We start from the raw sequence: 20,287 nt of genomic DNA on the forward strand, positions 1-20,287 counted from the left end.
TGGGCAGAGGGAGAGAGAAGCAGACTCCCTGCTGAGCAGGGAGCCTGATGCGGGGCTCCATCCCAGGACCCTGAGACAATGACCTGAGCCGAAAGCAGAGGCTTAACCGACTGAGCCACCCACGCACACCCAAATTGGTCTTTTTAATCTGCACCTGCACCCATACCCACACGGTAAATTTACTAGTAAATTTAGCAAATTTACTAAACTACCGAGGTGTTACATGTAGCCTTTGCTGAATCTCCTTCCTAAACTGGGACTGCATTGATGCCACCTGCTGCTGGGTGAGGGCCTTGTCACATGTCTGGTAAGTCAGTCTATAGCAGAGACTGACCTGTTGAGTCTCTGGATGCTGGAAACTACTAAGGAATTGTATGGATATGACAGTGTCCTGGGACACTGCTCGGGCCACTGTGTGAAACTCTAGTTCATCAAATTCTTTCTTCTCATCTAACCAAAAACTAATATCATGCACATAGCATGGGGGATACAGGGAATAGCTTTTAAAGGATTCTATTTTCCCAGGAACAAAATGCTTCAGGAAACGGTGGTCAAAGGTCCACAACATCCTCCAGTCAGAGATACCCCAGACAAGCATGGCTAGTAGGTCCAAGTTCACAGACACAAACATAAAACACTGGTCCTTGTGTACAATGCTTGTAGCAGATGTAGCGACAGACCCAATAATCAGATCCTTGGCACAATCTGAGCCAAAATTATGAGACTTCACATTAATAATATAATCGTTTCCATTTGGTTGAAAGACAAATTCCACTGAACTGCTCAGCTTAGAGCCCTCCAACAATGTCTGGTTCAGAAGGCTATCGAGAGTGCCCTTCAGGTGATCCAGTAGTGACTGAAGATAACTATCCTTCAGATTTTTATTAAACCCAAGGATAAATAAAGTCTCATGGAATGCCGGCATTGTGAAAGGCAAGATGTGGCACTTCTGAAAGACAGGTCCGCTGAGGACGTGCAGGGAACCTGGGAGGAAGTCTGGTGCTTGGATGACAGCCTGAACATGAACTAGGAGAGAAGGTCTAAGGCAGACCTTGGTTTGGCCACAGATTTCTTCATGAGCTTCTTGCTTCCTGTCTCTTCCAGAATCCTTAAGAAGGCTAAATTCTGAAAATAACTCCAGGAAGTCCTCCATGTCTTGTGTTGTCCCACTAGTCAGGGACTCAGAATTTGAGTTATCTTCACAGAGACTAATCCAAAAGGCAGCTGACAAACTGTCACAGTTCCAGGAAGTGAGAACACTAGGGCTTCCCTCTGGCAGCAAAGGGAAGGAACACTTCAGCCTCTTCAGAGGGAAAGCTTTGCCCAATTCAGCAATGAGTTTCTCATTAATGGTTTTGATAGGATGACATGAAGGCGCTGCTAGGAAATCTCTGTTTAAACACACACAAAAATAACTTTTTAACTTCAAATAATAAATGATTATAATGGATCTAGAATTAAAAGCACAAAGAATATAGAAAAGAATTTTCCTTAAAATGATCCTAAAAGCAAATTTAAAAAATTACCTACCAGAAACAGATATCATGTGTTTCAGAACTCTGACAGCCACGATTTGTATGATATAACAGACAAATTTTAATTCTAAAAAGGCTTGTGTAAGGCCAGACTGACAAGTATTCATAGCACCAACATCATTAACAATTGATATAGCATCCATTCAATACACGGTTGGCATCAAGCCAATCAGGATACAGCTAGAGATAGAAGTAATTTCTGGTAAAGCAGCAGGTTACCTGTTCAACTTTCCTACAAGTGCTTCTGGTTCTGGAAAGGAAAACCACCGGTCACCCAGTTTGATCCTGAAGATTCTGGGTTGTGAACCTTCAAAGGGTAAGCTCCGGGTGAAGATATGGTTCAAAGCGCCTTCTACATGAAAGGGCTTATCTTGACTCCTGGCCAAAGAGTCACCAAGTATGGAGTCTGTCATTTTCTTAATTAATTAATTTATTGTCATTATTATTTTTTTTTAAGATTTTATTTATTTATTTGACAGAGAGATCACAAGTAGGCAGAGAGGCAGGCAGAGAGAGAGAGAGGAGGAAGCAGGCTCCCTGCCGAGCAGAGAGCCCGATGCGGGACTTGATCCCAGGACCCTGAGATCATGACCTGAGCCGAAGGCAGCGGCTTAATCCACTGAGCCACCCGGACGCCCCTATTGTCATTATTTTTAAAAGCAAGTATTTTTAGAGACCAAAGCAGGAAATTGGTAGGGGAAAGTTGGCCTAAGATTTTTTTCATTATTAGTATAAGAGATGAGAAAGGCTTAAATGTCTGTTATTACTCACCTATATCCAGTGCACTTGTACCCTGGCACAGCCTCACAGCCGAAGGGATGCACGTCACTTAAAATGAACCCCCCCAGAGCTGCCATGGCAACCACTTGCCAGCTGTCGTGCCATTCTCTCCTGGGCTTATCAGCAGGAGTCCCACCTTGTCCTCTGCACAACGCCACATGGACTTCTCCTTCATTTGCAAGAACATCCTTACAGCTAACAGGGAGAGGAGCACATTAGCCGTTGATCAGAAATAAGTTGAAGTTACCATAAGAAGAAAATTGTATATACCTACTTCGGCTGTGAAATAATTAAAATCCAATCGTATCTATTTACAAAGGTCTATAGATTTCAAACAGGCAGAGGAAGAAGTAAGAATGTAAATTCTGTGTTCAAAACTCATAACTGATACTAGTGGCTGACCAGGGTATTATCTGGCTTTGTAACTGCATTGTTCATCTAATGTCATAGAAAGGTCAGTGTCTGCCAAGTTCCTATACATGATTCACTGACTGGGCTGTTCTTCCCAGTTTAGAAAGCTGATCTTTTCACTCCCTTCCTATTAAAATTCTGTATTTCAAATACTAACTTAAAACCTTGGCTGTGTGAAAAGTTTCTTGACAACAATGGCCTCTAGAGACCTCCAAGAGTACCACGTGTTTTGGTATAATAGTGGAAAGCACTGGGTTGGTTTGTTTTGGTTTTTTAAGATTTTATTTATTTGACAGAGAGAGACACAGCGAGAGAGGGAACACAAGCAAGGGGAGTGGGAGAGGGAGAAGCAGGGTCTCCACTGAGCAGGGAGCCCCATGTGGGGCTGGATCCTGGGACCATGACCTGAGCAGAAGGCAGATGCCCAACAACTGGGTGACCCAGGTGTCCCTAAAGCACTCTTTTAGGTTCACATTAATTTGAGGTAGTTACTGTAAATATCCTCAGTTTATGGATAAAGAAGCAAAAGCAAGTAAGGACCAAATAAGCTTACCCCAAATCACCCAACTATAAGTGGTGGGTGGGGATTTTGAATCCATGCTTTTGGCCATTAGATTATTCTGGCTACCATTATTCTGCATTATCCCAAATAGGTGAGTGATCCTTCTTTAACACGCCCAAAAGCTTACACACTATTTGTACTTTTATTTAACATTTAGGGTTCCATGTCTGCCTTCCCAACTAGATTATGGGTTCCTCTGGAGCTTCATAGGCTCTCTCAACCTATCACAGTAACTTAAACACGTATGCCTTATTTCCCAGACTAAAATGTGTGAGTGCAGTAACTATGCAAGGTCTATCTTAAACATTTTACTTGTGAGTGGTCTCATTTCCTCACCTCTGGAAAAACTTGGCAAGCAGTTCCCGGTTCTTAGCTACTCCAGCTTTTCGTCCACAGTGCGGAAAATTAAAATAAATTCGATCAAACTCCCTATGCTGCGGTTTGAAGGCATCTGCCAGCTGGGTGCAGTCCACACCAAAACGCACCTCAGTACCTGGCACGAAATATAGACAGATGGGTGTCTCAAAACCTGAATCCCTCCCTAACTTGGACCGTGCAAGACAACCCCGGTCCAAGCCCACAGCCGGTTTTCAGGGAACCGGACGCTCAAAAGCAACCTACACTTCCCCTCCCTTTCCAGTTCGGGCCGCGCCAGCAGCGGGGCGGGGCGGGGGGCTGCTGCGCGGAGGGGTTGGCCTCGCTACCTCGCTCGCGCAGGCGCTGCAGATTCTCCCGGGCCACCGGATTCCCGGCCACGTCGGCCGAGCGCTGGAGGCAGGTGGCGGTTACACGGGTGCACGCATCCAGGGTCTCGCTCAGAGCGGCGGCGAAGGAGAAATTACCCTCCCCAACCAACAGGAGGCGCCGAGGGGCCATGGCCTCAACCAGCTCCTCGCTCGCGTCCTCGGAGGCGCCAGTTTCTTACGTCACTTCCTCCGTGGGGGACCCTGCGCGCCTCTTCTTCCTGCGTCGCTGATTGATGATGCACCGACAGCGTCCAGTTGTCTTGAGAAACTGGTGTTGCGGCTTCAGAGGGGGAAATAGGCATGAGAGCGAACGCGAGACATCGATCACTCTGTCCCCTCACTCCTTCACACCTTCAGGAGTGTTAAAATAAACGCCTTTTTGCCCGACGACTGCCGCGAGCGATTTCGTCACACCTGCGTGAGGTCACAAGCAGTCACTACCGCACAGGGACAGACCCCGGGAGAGGCGAGTTCTGAGTGAAAGGAACAGGGTGGGGCTGAAGTCGAGAGGTTGGGCTGCGTCCCGCTTGTTGCTGTCACAGAGGGTAGCCTCCTCGCGTCTGAAATGGCTACTGTCCATTGTCTCTGCTGCTCGGGATTTCTCCAGGTGCTTCTATCTCCTACCTTTTATTCATTCAGGAAATATTGAGTGCCCGTTGTGTGTGAGGCCACTGTGAGGGCGGCTAAGTACATGGATGAATAAGATGTGGCCTGAACTTAAAGTGTGATGGAGACTGCACAGCAAAAGAGGCAATTCTGGCACAACGGGATGAGGTGCTATGAGGAGTCATTCAGGGTGCTGTAGGGCACAGAAGAATTTAGAACCTCACCAACTTCTGGGAGGAAGTGGAAAGATTCCCTAAATAAAGTGAACCTGAATTCTGGGGGACTAGGTCACTTAAGAGTCTGCCTTCTGCTCAGGTCATGATCCCAGCGTCCTGGGATGAACTCTGCATCAGGCTCCCTGCTCAGGGAGGCATCTGCTTCTCCCTTCCCTCTGCCTGCTGCTCCCCCTGCTTGTTCTCTCTCTCTCTCTCAAATAAATAAAATCTTAAAAAAAAAAAGTTTAAGGGGGGAAAGGGAGTGTACACCTGACCTGGGTAAAGATAAGTGAAGAGGCAGGAGGAACAGTATTTGCAGATGCTTGATGGAGAAACAGAAGAGTTGAGTTTGGCTGAAATGTAGTTGGAGGGAGAGTAGGTAACAGAGGAGAAGGAAGACTTAAGCAGGAGCCAGGTCATAAAGAACATCGTAAGCCATTTTAACAGCCTGAGTCTTATTGTAGCAGTGGCCAGCTTTTAAATAGGAAGATAGCACAATTAGATTTTCATTTTCACACTATTCTTCTTTCCTATAGAAAAAGGATTGGAGAAGACCAAGGCTGATGGCACAGAGATCAGAGAGGCAACTACACCAAGAATGTTGACAAAAGCTGGTAGTGATCTAAACTGGAAATTGGCAGTGGGGTTGGAGGGTAGTGGTCTAATTCAAAAATCAGTAAGACCTAGAGTTTGGATAGACATAAGGCATTGAAAGAGAATTCAGAGTTAAAGATGAGCCTCATGTTTTGGGCTTGGGCAACTGAGTGGATGGTGATGCCTGTCTTTACAGCCCCAAGGAAGGTGTCACCTTGGTCTGCAGTGTGAGTACTAGGCTTGTCAGACTTTGCAGGAATTACTCTTTAGTCATCATGCTATTTGTTGACATCAGTGCACACATCTCTCTTCACAAAGGTACATGGTATGAGGGCTACAGTATTGACTTTGTCCCTACCTGTGGAAAGGTGGCTAGGTGGGTGGTGACTTCCAAATCATGGCCTCCCGGCCATGGTGATCGGTGTGACCTATATTCCTCATTTGCTTGGAGAACGGGAAAGCCAAGTTTGATGATACCTCTTCCTTTAAAGAAAATGGAACAGCTGAATAATACTTTCTGTCACTTTCCTACAAATTCCTCAAACAACACAAGCCACTCAGCATCAAAATGCTCTTCTCCAGTGAAGGTATTGTCTTGCCCCCAAGCCAAGGGAGCACAGTCATTTTTGGCCCAAAATAAAAATGGCTAGGCTTTTGATTCCTTACAAAAGATTGAAATTCAGACATTGGTCACCTGATATGTGCAAAGCACCATTGATTGGGAGAGCTGGCAGAAGGAGAGGGTATGATAATAAGACCAGGGCCTGTCCTCAAGGGATGTGCAGTTCAACATAGGAGATTCAACACGTACTTGAAGAATTCTAACATATGATAGAAAGCTAAAGGTATAAAGATTCCATGCTATGTGAGACAAAGGAAAGAAGTTAACTTGGAAGATACCATGTAAGAAGTGGCATTTGAGCTGAGTCCAGAAAGAAGGAAACTCATTTATTGACCCTTTGTTGTGTTATCTACTTATCCAACTTTCACTTTTCCCTATTCTCTTTGACTATAGCAATATCCTTAGTCCTTAAACTCCTACATCTCAAAATTTCCTGAACATACAACTAGTTTTCCATATAGTATTGGGATACTGAGGTTTTCCTGTCTTTTGGGGGGTGGCATTTACTGTACATAGCCATGTGCTACTTTTGATTGAGTAGGATTCATGGGCCAGGGGAGAAGAAGCAGAACCACTATTATATTGGGAAGAAAGCCTAGATCCTTAGTAAGATGGGCTTATGTTATACTTGGCCAAGGGTGAGAAAGGGATGAATGCCTTTTCTGTTCTTAGTTTTTGCAACTAGCTTTTCTGTTCTCACCTTTTTGCAGAGACAGCACCTTGCCTATTTCCTAGCAAACCCACACTATGGCAGCCTCATTAATGCAGATGGCCATGCGGAAGTTTGGACAGATTGGAATGATACATCCAAGTTTTTCCAGTATGGATGGAGATGTACCACTAATGAGAATGCCTATTCAAACTGTACCCTGATGGGAAACTGGAATCAGGAAAGATATGACCTAAGGAATATTGTGAAGCCCAAACCCTTGCCTTCCCAGGTAATCTAACGTTCTCTTCTGTTTCCTTCCCTTAGCAAAAGAAATGCCACTGGCCATTTTAGAGGTAGGAATCTAATAACTTCCATGCTGAGACCTCTCGGGCTTCTCTGTTCAGTGAGGTGGTTGGGGGTGGACAGCAGTCTTTGCTAGACTGGCTGTCTTATTTTACTATCAAGTAGAATAGCAAAGTAGTAAAAGTATGAGCAGTACCCTTTTACATATATGTCTTCTGACTCAGGCTGCCTACCTAGACTTGTAATTTATCTGCATTTTGCCCTTAAGTGTCTCCTAACAAACAAGTAAACAAAGGATATGAAAGTTAATAGACTGTAGACGAACAACATATAGACCTCTAGTTAATCCAAAATATGACAGAGTCTGTTAAAATTCATGTCATTGTGTCCTTTATTTCCCATCATTAAGTGTAGACTCCTATATATTTTTTTTAAGATTTTATTTATTTATTTGACAGAGATCACAAGTAGGCAGAGAGGCAGGCAGAGAGAGAGGAGGAAGCAGGCTCCCTGCTGAGCAGAGAGCCCGATGCGGGACTCGATCCCAGGACCCCGGGATCATGACCTGAGCCGAAGGCAGAAGCTTTAACCTACTGAGCCACCCAGGTGCCCCTAGACTCCTATATTTTTAACTGATTACTTTTTCTTTCCAGTTTGGACACTACTTTGAAACAACATATGATTCAAGCTACAACAACAAAATGCCACTTTCAACTCATAGTAGGTGGACTGTTCTTTTCAATCTTTATATTCTCAGGACATAGCTCAGTGCCTGGAACATGGAAGGAGCTCAAATAGAAGTAAATTGAATGAGTGAATAAGTAATGATTTTTCTCTTTTTTTAAAGATTTTATTTATTTATTTGACAGAGAGAGCATGTGCACATGCAGGGGGAGCGGCAGGCAGGGGGAGAGGGAGAAGAAGCTTCCCCACAGAGCAGGGAGCCCAATGCAGGAGTTGATCCCAGGACCCAGGGATCATGACCTGAACCAAAGGCAGACTCTTAACCAACTGAGCCCCTGGTGCCCCTGATTCTTCTTTCTCAATTTTTACAGGACTCATTAGACTTGGAAATTTTACCTCAGAAATAAGAGCAAGACCAGTTACTAAGGGTCCTTGTTCTTGACTGATTCCACTTGTCTTTCCTTCTCTTCTCTCTTTCCTCAGGATTTAAGAGAGAGCCTCACTGGTTTCCAGGACATCAACCGGAACTGGATCCTCCTCGGTACAAATGCACAGAAAAGTCAACTTACATGACCAGCTACTCAGAGCCTCAAACTGGGCATCACTCCGCATGTATGTGGAATCGTAGTAACTGCCAATTTCAGGGTCCACGGTTCTAAGAAAGAATAAGAAGCTTCATTTTTCCAGAGTAAATTGTAGGAGGGAGCACATTCTAAGCACAACTAAGAATCTAGCTGACTATAACAGTTTCACTCTCTGAATAAAGAAAGCACAGAAAAATATTCCCTACCCTCTTTTTTGTTTTAATCAAGACTTAAATGTCAGATTTAAGTTAATATCTGCTCTTAGTTCTACATTACAAGGTTGTAGTAGGAGGAGATTAAAAAGAATTAGTTCAAATCTGCTACTACTTTGCCCCTCCCTACCTTCCATCCAAGGTGGAACTCCAAAATCCAGTGTGAGTTCGGTTATCATTGGCTAGGTGCTTCCTGGGTGTGAGCCTGGCAGTCACAGTCAGATATTGTAACTCTTTTGTGACCTTAATGAACATGCCCTCCTAGGACAAAAAAAAAAGAGAAAAATAAGTTTTTATAATTATTATAGTGGATTTAAAACATAAAATTAGAGTAATATAATGAATTCCCATATACCACTACACACCTTCAACAATTTATGATTGCTCTTAACTATCCCTACATAATTTCTCTATTTCTTTAATTAATTTTGGAGCAGATCTCAGATGTTAAACCCTTTCTTCTATAAAGATTTCAATATATATCTTAAAAAGGGAAGGACTGTCAATTTTTTATTCACCCACAAAGACCATCAAGGAAACCTGTTTATCAAACAAAACTGAGTTCTTATACCTGTAGCAAGGAAGCACATCAACTTAATACAATCTTGGTGAGAATTCAGAAGGGGGATGTTAGGGCGCCTGGCTGACTCAGTTGGTTAAGCCTCTGCCTTCAGCTCAGGTCATGATCCCAGGGTCCTGGGATAGAGCCTCAGGTCATGATCTCAGGGGCCTGGGATTGAGCCCCCCCACCTCAGGCTCCCCACTCCGTGGGGAGTCTACTTCTCCCTCTGCCCTTCCCCTGGCTTGTGCTTGCCCCCGCATCAATGAATAAACCTTTTTTTGGAAAAGGGTGGGGATACGGGGCACCTGGGTCGCTCAGTCAGTTGAGCGTCTACCTTTCCTCTGCTCAGATCATCATCCCAGAGTCCTGGGATCAAGCCCCATATCGGGCTCCCTGCTCATCGGGGAGCCTGCTTCTTCCTCTGCAGCTCCCCTGTGCTTGTGTTCCTTCTCTCACTATCTCTCTCGGCCATAAATAAATACAATCTTTAAAAGGGAAGGGGGAATTAGGGTATTTTTAGAGATTTGGGGTAAGGGCTCTGTTTAAGTTGGGTCTTTCAAAGTGGGGAACTGGTAGGAATTGAGACAGGATTGGGAATAGTTTGGGGTTAGTGAACACAGGGAGGAACAGTCTAAATTTTAACAAGTTTAAAAAAAATTTTTTAAGATTTTATTTATTTATTTGACAGAGAGAGTGAGAGAGGGAACACAAGCAGAGGGAGTGGAAGAAGGAGAAGCTGGCTTCCTACTGAGCAGGGAGCCCAATGTGGGGCTCCATCCCAGGACCCCCAGGATCATGACCTGGGCTGAAGGCAGATGCTTAACATCTGAGCCATCTAGGTGCCCCAACAGGTTTAAAGTTACCAATATTTTCCTTTTTTATTTTCTCTCCTGTTTATTATGACAATATAATAGATGGGAGATGTTTCCCATGTATTTCCTCGCAAACTTTCACTATTTTATGTTACAGACACAGATACGTGATTTATGTTGTGTATTAGGTAGTAACTGAGTTTCTTTTTTCTTTTCTGTATGACTATCCAGTTTTCCTAGCATTAATTATTGAAAACACTACTTTCTCCACTGCTCTTGAACACCATTTTTACTATAAATCAACTGTCTGTGTACTTAGGCCTGTTTCCAGGCTCTCTAAAACATTCCATTGGTCTGTCATTACATATGCTATCTTAACACAATGCCTTAATTACCTCACTATTGTAATTATGATAATTTTATAATCTTAATATCTAATAAATGAGATACTTTTACGTTGTTTTTCTTCAAGAGTGTCTTGAGCTATTTTTAACCAGTTGCTGTTTTATATAAATTTTAGGATCACCTTGTCCAGTTTCACAGAAAGATACCATTAGGGTATTGGTGGAAACAGCGCTGCATTGTTAGATCAACTGCAGAGTTTGAGTGATTGGGACACCTGAGTGGCTCAGTCAGTTAAGCATCTAACTCTTGATTTCAGCTCAGGTCATGATCTCAGAGTCATGAGACTGAGCCCCACATCAGGCTCCATGGTCAGCAGTGAGGCCCCCCTAGATGCTCTCTCCCTCTGCTCTGCCCACTCATGTGTGCATGCGTGCTCTCTCTCAGGTAAATAAATAAATCTGGGGCACCTGGGTGGCTCAGTGGGTTAGACCGCTGCCTTCGGCTCAGGTCATGATCTCAGGGTCCTGGGATCGAGTCCCGCATCGGGCTCTCTGCTCAGCGGGGAGCCTGCTTCCCTTCCTCTCTCTCTGCCTGCCTCTCTGTCTGCTTGTGATCTCTGTCTGTCAAATAAATAAATAAAATCTTTTAATAAATAAATAAATAAATCTCTTTAAAAAAAGAATTTGAGTTATTGTCTCTTACTAATTGTAGTAATTCGTTAATACATGCTCTTGAAATAGGAACACTATTTTATTGGCACGTATTTTAAGTTTATATGTTACATATCCTATTTTATTTCCTGTCTGTCCAGGATATTTTTAAAATTGTAGTAAAACATATATAGCATAAACTTACCGTTTTTTTTAAAGATTTTATTTTATTTTTATTTATTTATTTATTTATTTGACAGACAGATCAAAAGTAGGCAGAGGGGCAGGCAGAGAGAGAGGTGGAGGCAGGCTCCCTGCGGAGCAGAGAGCCCGACTCGGGGATCGATCCCAGGACCCTGGGATCATGACCTGAGCTGAAGGCAGAGGCTTAACCCACTGAGCCACCCAGGCGCCCCTAAACTTACCATTTTAATGATTTTTTTAAAAAAGATTTCTTTGTTAATTTTTAAGATTTTATTTATTTATTTGGGAGGAGTTGAGGGAGAGGAGAGAAAGGAGATTCCATACTGAGCATAGAGCCTGAGGTGGGGCTCAATCCCACAACCCTGAAGTCACAACCTGAGCCAAAATCAAGAGTCAGTTGCCCAACTTGGGACTTGAGCTTACAACCCTGAGATCAAGAGTCACACGCTCTTACTCACCTGAGCCAGCCAGGTGCCCCCCCCCCCCACATTTTAACTATTTTTAAGTGTACAATTCAGTGGCATTAAGTATATTCACAGAGTTGTACAATTATTAGCACTATTTCTAGAACTTTATCATTATCCCAAACTGAAGCTCTGTACCAATTAAACAGACTTCTCATTCCCCCTTCTCCTAGTAACCACTATTCTACTAATAACCGCTGTTCTAGGGTGATTCATGTCCTATTTGTCCTTTTGTGTCTGGTTTATTTTGTTAGCATGTTTTCAAGTTTCATCCATATTATAGGATATATTCCTTTTTTTTTTTTTAATTTTTATTTATTTGACAGAGAGATCACAAGTAGAGAGGCAGGCAGAGAGAGAGGAGGGAAGCAGGCTCCCTGCTGAGCAGAGAGCCCGATGCGGGGCTCGATCCCAGGACCCTGAGATCATGACCCGAGCCGAAGGCAGAGGCTTCAACCTGCTGAGCCACCCAGGTGCCCTGGATATATTCCTTTTAAGACTGAATAATATTCCATTGTGTATTTACTGCATTTTGCTGCTCCATTCATCTGTTAATGGATCCTTGTGTTTTCACCTTTTGTCTGTTGCGAGCAATGCTGTTATGAACATTGATGTACAAGTATCTGTTTGAGTCCCCACTTTCAGTTTTTTGGGGAATATACCCGGTCATTCTGTCTTTAACAGTTTGGAGATGCTCATCTGTTTTCCACTTTTTTTTTTTTTTTTTTTTTTTACATTGCCACCAGCAATGCACAAGGATTCTAAGTTTTCACATCCTTACTGACACTTACTTTGTTTTTTGTTTTTATAGTAACCATCCTAGCAGGTGCAGAATGATACTGTTGTGGTTTAGATTTCCACCTCCCTACTGGCTAGTGATCTTGAGCATCTTCATGTGCTTTTTAGCTATTTGTATATCTTTGGAGAAACATTTATTCAAATACTTTGCCATTTCTTTTTTTTTTTAAGATTTTATTTATTTATTTGAGTGAGAGAGAGAGGCAATGAGAGAGAGCATGAGTGAGGAGAAGGTCAGAAGGAGAAGCAGACTCCCCGTGGAGCTGGGAGCCCGATGCGGGACTCGATCCCGAGACTCCGAGATCATGACCTGAGCCAAAAGCAGTTGTCCAACCAACTGAGCCACCCAGGCGTCCCTCCTTTGCCATTTCTGAATTGGTCGTTTGCCCTTTTGTTGTAGGAGTGCCTTGTATATTCTGGATATTAATTCCTAGTCAGATACAGGATTTGTAAATATTTTCTCCCATTCTGTGGATTCTACTTTCACTCTTTCAACAGTGCCCTTTGATGCATGAAAGTTTTCAGTTTTGATGAAGACCGGTTTATCTCTTTTATCTATTGTTGCCTAAACTTTTGGTGTCATATCCAAGCAGTCCTTGCCAAAGTCAATATTATGAATTTTTCCCATGTGTTTTCTTCAAAGAGTCTACATTTATTGCTCTTATAATTAAGTCTTTGATCCTTTTGGAATTAACTTTTTATATGGTGTAAGGTAAGGGTCCAGCTTCATTTTTTTTGCATATTCAGAAAACTGGATATCCAGTTTTCTCAGCATCATTTGTTGAAAAGACTGCACTTTCTCCCATTGAATGGACTTGGTATCTTTGCTAAACATCATTTAACCATATACACAATGGTTTATTTCTGGCCTTTGTATTTTATTCCATTGGTCTATATATCTGTTTTTATGCCAATACCCCACTGTTTTTTTTACTACTGTAGTTTGTAATAAGTTTTGAAATTAAGAAATATGAGTCTCCCAACTTTGCTTTTCTTTTTAAAGATTATTTTGGCTATTCATGGGGTACCTGGGTGGCTCAGTGAGTTAAAGCCTCTGCCTTCAGCTCAGGTCCTGGGATCAAGCCCCGCATCAGACTCTCTGCTTAGCTGGGAGCCTGCTTCCCCCCACCCCCACCTGCCTCTCTGCCTACTTGTGATCTCTGTCAAACAAATAAATAAAATCTTAAAAAAAAAAAAAAACCACGATAATTTTGGCTATTCAGGATCCCTTGAGATTCCATATGAATTTTAGGGTGAATTTTTCTATTTCTGGAAAACATTGAGATTCTTATAGGGGTTGAAGTGAATCTGTAGATTGCTTTAGATTTTTTTTTTAAGATTTTATTTATTTATTTGACAGAGAGAGAGATCACAAGTAGGCAGAGAGGCAGGCAGAGAGAGGGGGAAGCAGGCTCCCCACGGAACAGAGAGCCCGATGCAGGGCTCAATCCCAGGACCCTGGGATCATGACCTGAGCTGAAGGCAGAGGTTTTACCCACTGAGCCACCCAGGTGCCCCTTGACTGCCAATTCTTGTCAGCCATTGAATGAGGCAGTTGTTTTTTTTTTTTTTTTTAAGATTTTATTTATTTATTTGACAGACAGAGATCACAAGTAGGCAGAGAGGCAGGCAGAGAGAAGGGGGAAGCAGGCTCCCTACTGAGCAGAGAGCCCGCTGCGGGGCTCGATCCCAGAACCCTGGGATCAAGACTGAGCCGAAGGCAGAGGCTTTAACCCACTGAGCCACCCAGGCACCCCGAATGAGGCAGTTTTTAATGCATTATCTCCTCTAATTCTCATACCCAATCATTAAATCTGTATTATTAGCTGCATAAAGCAGAGGCTTAACCCACTGAGCCACCCAGGTGCCCCTGTAGATTGCTTTAGGTAGTACTGATATCATGACCATATTAAGTCTTCTAGTCCATGAACAAGTAATGGATTTCCATTTATTTGTGTCTTTAAGTTCTTTCAGGCATGTTTTATTGTTTTTAGTGTATAAGTCTTTTGCCTCTTTAGTTTTTTCCACAGTATTTTTTGATGCTATTGTAGATTTGTTTTCTTAATTTCCTTTTGGGATTATTCCTTATTAGCATAGAGAAATGTAGCTGACTTCTGTGTGGTGGTCTTGAATCCTGCAACTTTGGTGTGTTTCTTTATTAGCCCTAGAGAGTTTTTTGTGTAATCACTAGGGTTCTCCACATGTCATCTGTAAACAGAGATAATTTCATTACTTCCTTTCTAATTTGGACGCTTTTCTTTTTCTTGCCTAATTTCCCTGGCTAGAACTGCCAATAATATATTAAATAGAAGTGGTGAAAGTGAACATTCCTGTATTGATCCTGGTATTTAAGGAAAAGCTTTTTTTTTTCCTGTTAAAAGACTCTATCTATTTATTTGTCAGAGAGAGACAGAGAGGGAACACAAGCAGGGGGAGTGAGTGGGAGAGGAGAAGCCGGCTTCCTACCCAACAGGGATCCCAGGACTCTGGGATCATGACTTGAGCCTCAGGCAGATGCTTGACCGACTGAGCCACCCGTGCGCCCCTAAGGAAAAGCTTTCAATCTTCACCACCTAGTGATGAGGGAGCAGGAGGCTGGCTGAGGACAAAGCAAAAGCTGGCACCTAGCACCCCTTCTCCATCTCCCCCTCATATGTGTAGCATTCCTCAGGCACCCCTGACTGCCAAAAACGATAAACAAATAGTTGACTTGCAGAGATCACAATCCTGCAAGACAGGAGTCTCCCTTGGTTTACAAATCAATAGCCAGAGGCAAATAACTCAGTTCCTCAAGCCCTAATGTCTCCCTCCCCACCATAAACGAAATTGAAGGAGGCTGAGATAGAAGGAAATGTAAATATAGTTAAATCTCTTCTAAACCTAAATCTCACTAACAAAGACAATTGGTAGCAGGATTGTGACACCCCACCAAGAATCTCCCAACTATCTTGACATTGATCAAGCCACAGGGGCAAGGCCTCCGGTATCCCTGCACCTTGTAGGCCCTCTCTAGCATATGAAAGTTCCATTGAAACCTCCCTTCCCCTCACCTTCCCCCAACCGCAAGGTACATAACCTGCCATCCCTCACAATCCAGGGCAGCAGGTCTTCCTGCCCATGGGTCCTGTCCCCGTGCTTTAATAAACCACCATTTTGCACCAAAGATGTCTCAAGAATTCTTTCTTGGTCACCGGCTCCGGACCTCAGCCCACCGAACCTCACCTAGGTTCTAGAACTTCATCACCTAGTATGATGTCAGCTGTGAGTTTTTCATATATGGTCTTTATTTTCTTGAGGTAATTTCCTTCTATTTCTAGTTGAGTGTTTTTGTCATGAGAAGATACTGAATTCTGTCAAATGTTTGTTCTGCATCATTTGAGATTATCATTTTTCCCCCTTTGTTCTGTTAATATGGTATATTACATTGATTTTTAATGTTGAATCAGCTTTGAATTCCAGCAATAAATCTCATCTGGTTGTAATGTATCCTCTTAATATGCTGCTAAATTCAGTTTGCTAGCATGCTGTTGATTTTAGCATCAATATTCAGGAGAAGTATTAGTCTCTATTTTTCCTTTCTTGTAATATCTTTCTCTGGCTTTGGTATCAGGGCAGTACTGGCCTCATACTGATGAAGTTCTAGAACCTAGGTGAGGTTCGGTGGGCTGAGGTCCGGAGCCAATGACCAAGAAAGAATTCTTGAGACACCTTTGGTGCAAAATGGTGGTTTATTAAAGCACGGGGACAGGACCCATGGGCAGGAAGAGAGGCTGCCCCGGGTTGTGAGAGATGGCCGGTTAAGTACTTTGCGGTTGGGGGAAGGTGAGGGGAAGGGAGGTTTCAATGGAACTTTCATATGCTAAAGAGGGCCTACAAGGTGCTGGGATACCGAGGCCTTGTGGCTTGATCAATGTTGTCTTTGGCAAGCCATTCACATTTCTGCTATCAAGCGTCTTAGTGAGATTTGGGTTTAGAAGAAATTCAACTTTATTTAGGGCTTGAGGAACTGAGTTATTTGCCTCTGGAAATTGTGCCCCAACCAAACCTGAATAAGTCACCACTTTAGGCACTTTATGCTGTTTCTTCTTACTAGATGCATTCCCCTTCTTCACCTTGCTAAGTCGTATAAACCAATGATACCATCAACCTCCTAAGTCATGTAAACTGATAAGAATTCAGTTAGATACCCACTAGGATGGTTCTAACCAAAAAGACAGATGATAATATTAAGTGTTGGTAAAATGTGGGGAAATTAGAACCCTCATACACTACTGGTGGGAATGTGAAATGGTGTAGCTGCTTGGAAGCAATCTATTTTTTCATGTGTCTGTTGGCCATTTGTATGTCTTCTTTGGAGGAATGTGTTTGCATGTCTTCTGCCCATTTCTTAACTGGATTTTTTTGTTTTTTGGGTGCTGAATTTGATAAGTTCTTTATAGATCTTGGATACTAGCCCTTTATCTGATAAGACATTTGCAAATATCTTTTCCCTTTCCTTAGGTTGCCTTTTACTTTTGTTGATTGTTTCCTTTGCTGTGCAGAAGCTTTTTATCTTGATGAAGTCCCAATAGTTCATTTTTTCTTTTGTTTCCCTTGCCTTTGGAGACATGTCTAGCAAGATGTTGCAGTGGCCAAGGTTAAAGAGATTGCTGCCTGTGTTCTCCTATAGGATTTTGATGGATTCCTGTCTCACATTTAGGTCTTTCATCAATTTTATGTATGGTGTAAGGAAATGGTCCAGTTTCATTCTTCTCCATGTAGTTGTCCAATTTTCCCAACACCATTTGTTGAAGAGACTGTCTTTTCTTCAGTGGACATTCTTTCCTGCTTTGTCAAAGATGAGTTGACCACAGAGTTGAGGGTCCATTTCTGGGTTCTCTATTCTGTTCCATTGACCTATGTGTCTGTTTCTGTGTCGGTACCATACTGTCTTGATGACTACAGCTTTGTAGCAGAGTTTAAAGTCCAGAATTGTGATGCCATCAGCTTTGATTTTCTTTTTCAACTTTACTTTGACTATTCAGGGTCTTTTTTGATTCCATACAAATTTTAGGAGTGTTTGTTCCAACTGTGTGAAAACTGCTGGTGTAGTTTGATATGGATGGTATTGAATGTGTAAATTGCTTTTGGTAGCATCGACATTTTAACAGTACTTGTTCTTCCAATCCATGTGTATGGGATGTTTTCCATTTATTTTTGTCTTCCTTGATTTCTTTCATAAGTGTTCTAGAGTTTTCAGAGTACAGATCTTTCACCTCTTTGGTTTGGTTTATTCCTAGATATCTTAATGGTTTTTGTTGCAATTGTAAATGGGATCAATTCCTTGATTTCTCTTTCTGCTGCTTCGTTGTTAGTGTATAGAAACACAACAGACTTTGGTGCGTTGATTTTATATCCTGCAACTTTGCTCAATTCCTTTATCAGTTCTAGCAATATTTGATGGAGTCTTTGGGTTGTTTTTTTTTTTAACCTAGACTATTATGTCATCTACGAAGAGTGAAAGTTTGACTTCTTCTTTGCGAATTTGGTTGCCTTTTCTTTCTTTTTGTTGTCTGACTGCTGAGTCTGGGACTTTAAGTACTATATTGAACAACAGTGGTGAGAGTGTCCATCCCTGTCGTGTTCCTGACCTTAGAGAAAAAGCTTTCAGTTTTTCCCCGTTGAAGATGATATTTCCTGTGGGCCTTTCTTAGAATTATTCTATTTAAAAAATTGATAGTTAAAAAAAAAATCAACGCACTTACCACAGTGCCTACCACATAGTGCTCAATAAATGTTAGCTAATATTAAAAAAAATAAATAAATAAATGGTAGTTAGAATTGCCTGCCATAATTCAGATATAAGGGATGAAGTAGAATTATGGATGAACTAGTTATAAAACTGAAAGGAAGGGACACCTGGGTGGCTCAGTTGGTTAAGCAGCTGCCTTCGGCTCAGGTCATGATCCCAGCGTCCTGGGATCGAGTCCCACATCGGGCTCCTTGTTCTGTGGGGAGCCTGCTTCTCCCTCTGCCTCTGCCTGCCACTCTGTCTGCCTGTGCTCTCTCTCTCTCTCTCTCGCTCTCTCTCTGACAAATAAATAAATAAAAATCTTTAAAAAAAAAAACTGAAAGAAAAATCCTTAAATATACTGGAGTAGAATAGAGAAGTCCTACGCTAATAACAATGAGTAGCCATAGCAAAAGATGTGATCTGGGAAAGACTAACAATAAAGAAGTAGTCTAACTGAGTTCAATAAAACTACACCAAAAAGGGACGCCTGGGTGGCTCAGTTGGTTAAACAGCTGCCTTCGGCTCGGGTCATGATCTCGGCGTCCTGGGATCAAGTCCCACATCGGGCTCCTTGCTCGTCAGGGAACCTGCTTCTCCCTCTGCCTGCCATTCTGTCTGCCTGTGCTCGCTCTCTCTCCCTCGCTCTCTCTGACAAATAAATAAATAAATAAATCTTTAAAAAAAAAAAAAAAAAAAAAAACTACACCAAAAAGTGACCCTGCACATTCTGAACAAATTTGTCAAAAACATGAATATGAAGATCTAATAGTCAAAGTATTATTTATTTAAGACTAAGTCAATAAATGGTAATTCACTAAAATGAGCACATGCACTTTCTTTCTCAAATAAATAAACCCTAAAAAAATAAATAAAAACTAATAACTTTTTCTAGAAGCATCTTCAGCAAACTTCCCTCCTGTCTCAATAGCCACAATTGGGTCTTGGTCCTAGTCATTACAGGGAAAAGAGAATTTCCATGATTGGACTAATCAAGATAGCTTGCCTGCGGCTGGAGCTTGGATTCACTTTCCTGAAGCACATGGTTGGGAAGAATATGGTGACACCTAAACCAGTCTGGGGAGCTGTTGGCAAGACTGAAGGTGGTAAATAGGTTGGTTAGGCTAAGACTATCTGCTACAGAGCCACAAAAATTAGCCGTTAAATTTAGAGAAATCTGACTTCTGTCTAGTATACAGCATTTCTGGCTATTAGGAAGTTGTTTTGTTTTGTTTTGTTTTAAGGAGAAAACTTTTTGAACCTCTATAGATTTGCAATTCATATTGTCCTAGTTCCACACCCCTACATCATGAAAAAGTTTGGCAACTATTTAGTGTAGAATATTATAATTTTTTTTAAAGTAGGCTCCATGCCCAGTGTGGAACCCAACATGGGGCTCCAACTCACAAGATCTGACCTGACCTAAGGTTAAGAGTCGGACGCTTAACCGACTAAGCCACCAAGGTTCCCCTCATGTAGAATTTTTTTTTTTTAAAGATTTTATTTATTTATTTGACAGAGAGAGATCACAAGTAGACGGAGAGGCAGGCAGAGAGAGAGAGAGGTTAGCAGGCTCCCTGCTGAGCAGAGAGCCCGATGCGGGCCTTGATCCCAGGACCCCGAGATCATGACCTGAGCCGAAGGCAGCGGCTTAACCCACTGAGCCACCCAGGCGCCCCTAGAATATTTTAAAAGTGTGGCCAATCCCCAATCTGTAGGCTTTGTGAAGGCAAGAATCTCACTTTAGCTCATGGTCCATCCTCATAAGAAATCAGAGATTAGGTAGAAACTTCTGTAGAAAAATAGGAGTTATCTGTGAACATTTATACTGGATAACCTACACCAGGGCTATTTTTCATTAATTGAGTCAAGTTTTGTCTGGCCCCACAAGTGGAATGTGGGTGTTTTTGTAGAATAATATGTCTTTGTGTTCGCTAAATAATAGAATCACTTATTGAGCAATTATTAATTATGATCTGAAACTTAATTTTTTTAGGGGGAGGGTCATTAAATTGGATGTTTGCCATCTTAGTCCTTCTTTTCTTTCTCTTTAATATTTCAGTTTACTTATTTATTGAGCTCTACACCCTACATGGGCCTCAACCTCGGGACCCCAAGATCAAGAGTCCCATACTCCACCAAGTAAGCCAGCCCAGGTACCCCTTCCCAGTCTTAC

At 42.4% G+C, this 20,287-nt stretch overlaps 2 protein-coding genes across 5 annotated transcripts; one reads left to right on the forward strand and one right to left on the reverse strand.

Annotated features, from left to right (window-relative positions):
• FDXACB1 (ferredoxin-fold anticodon binding domain containing 1) lies at positions 1–4,265 on the reverse strand. Of its 2 annotated transcripts, XM_047691235.1 has the most exons (5): positions 3,993–4,265; positions 3,625–3,781; positions 2,307–2,510; positions 1,755–1,913; positions 1–1,391 (listed from the first exon to the last, which is right to left on the reverse strand). In XM_047691235.1, the coding sequence occupies exons 1-5, from the start codon at positions 4,162–4,164 to the stop codon at positions 209–211; spliced, it is 1,875 nt and encodes a 624-aa protein (XP_047547191.1). In that variant the 5' UTR covers positions 4,165–4,265; the 3' UTR covers positions 1–208. The 2 variants fall into 2 exon arrangements, with proteins under 2 accessions (XP_047547191.1, XP_047547192.1); XM_047691236.1 differs by lacking the exon at positions 1,755–1,913.
• A 23-nt stretch (positions 4,266–4,288) lies between these two features.
• On the forward strand, positions 4,289–8,490 carry CFAP68 (cilia and flagella associated protein 68). 3 transcript variants are annotated; one of them, XM_047691238.1, is made up of 4 exons: positions 4,289–4,641; positions 6,782–7,012; positions 7,680–7,746; positions 8,194–8,490. In XM_047691238.1, exons 1-4 carry the CDS (start codon positions 4,600–4,602, stop codon positions 8,367–8,369), a joined length of 516 nt encoding a protein of 171 aa, XP_047547194.1. In that variant the 5' UTR covers positions 4,289–4,599; the 3' UTR covers positions 8,370–8,490. The 3 variants fall into 3 exon arrangements, with proteins under 3 accessions (XP_047547194.1, XP_047547195.1, XP_047547193.1); XM_047691237.1 differs by lacking the exon at positions 4,289–4,641 and adding an exon at positions 5,500–6,036; XM_047691239.1 differs by lacking the exon at positions 7,680–7,746 and having other exon boundaries at positions 4,505–4,641.
• Positions 8,491–20,287: the final 11,797 nt, after the last annotated feature.

This window comes from Lutra lutra, chromosome 10 (genome assembly GCF_902655055.1).
Source record: "Lutra lutra chromosome 10, mLutLut1.2, whole genome shotgun sequence".
In the NCBI taxonomy this organism is placed as follows: Eukaryota; Metazoa; Chordata; class Mammalia; order Carnivora; family Mustelidae; genus Lutra; species Lutra lutra.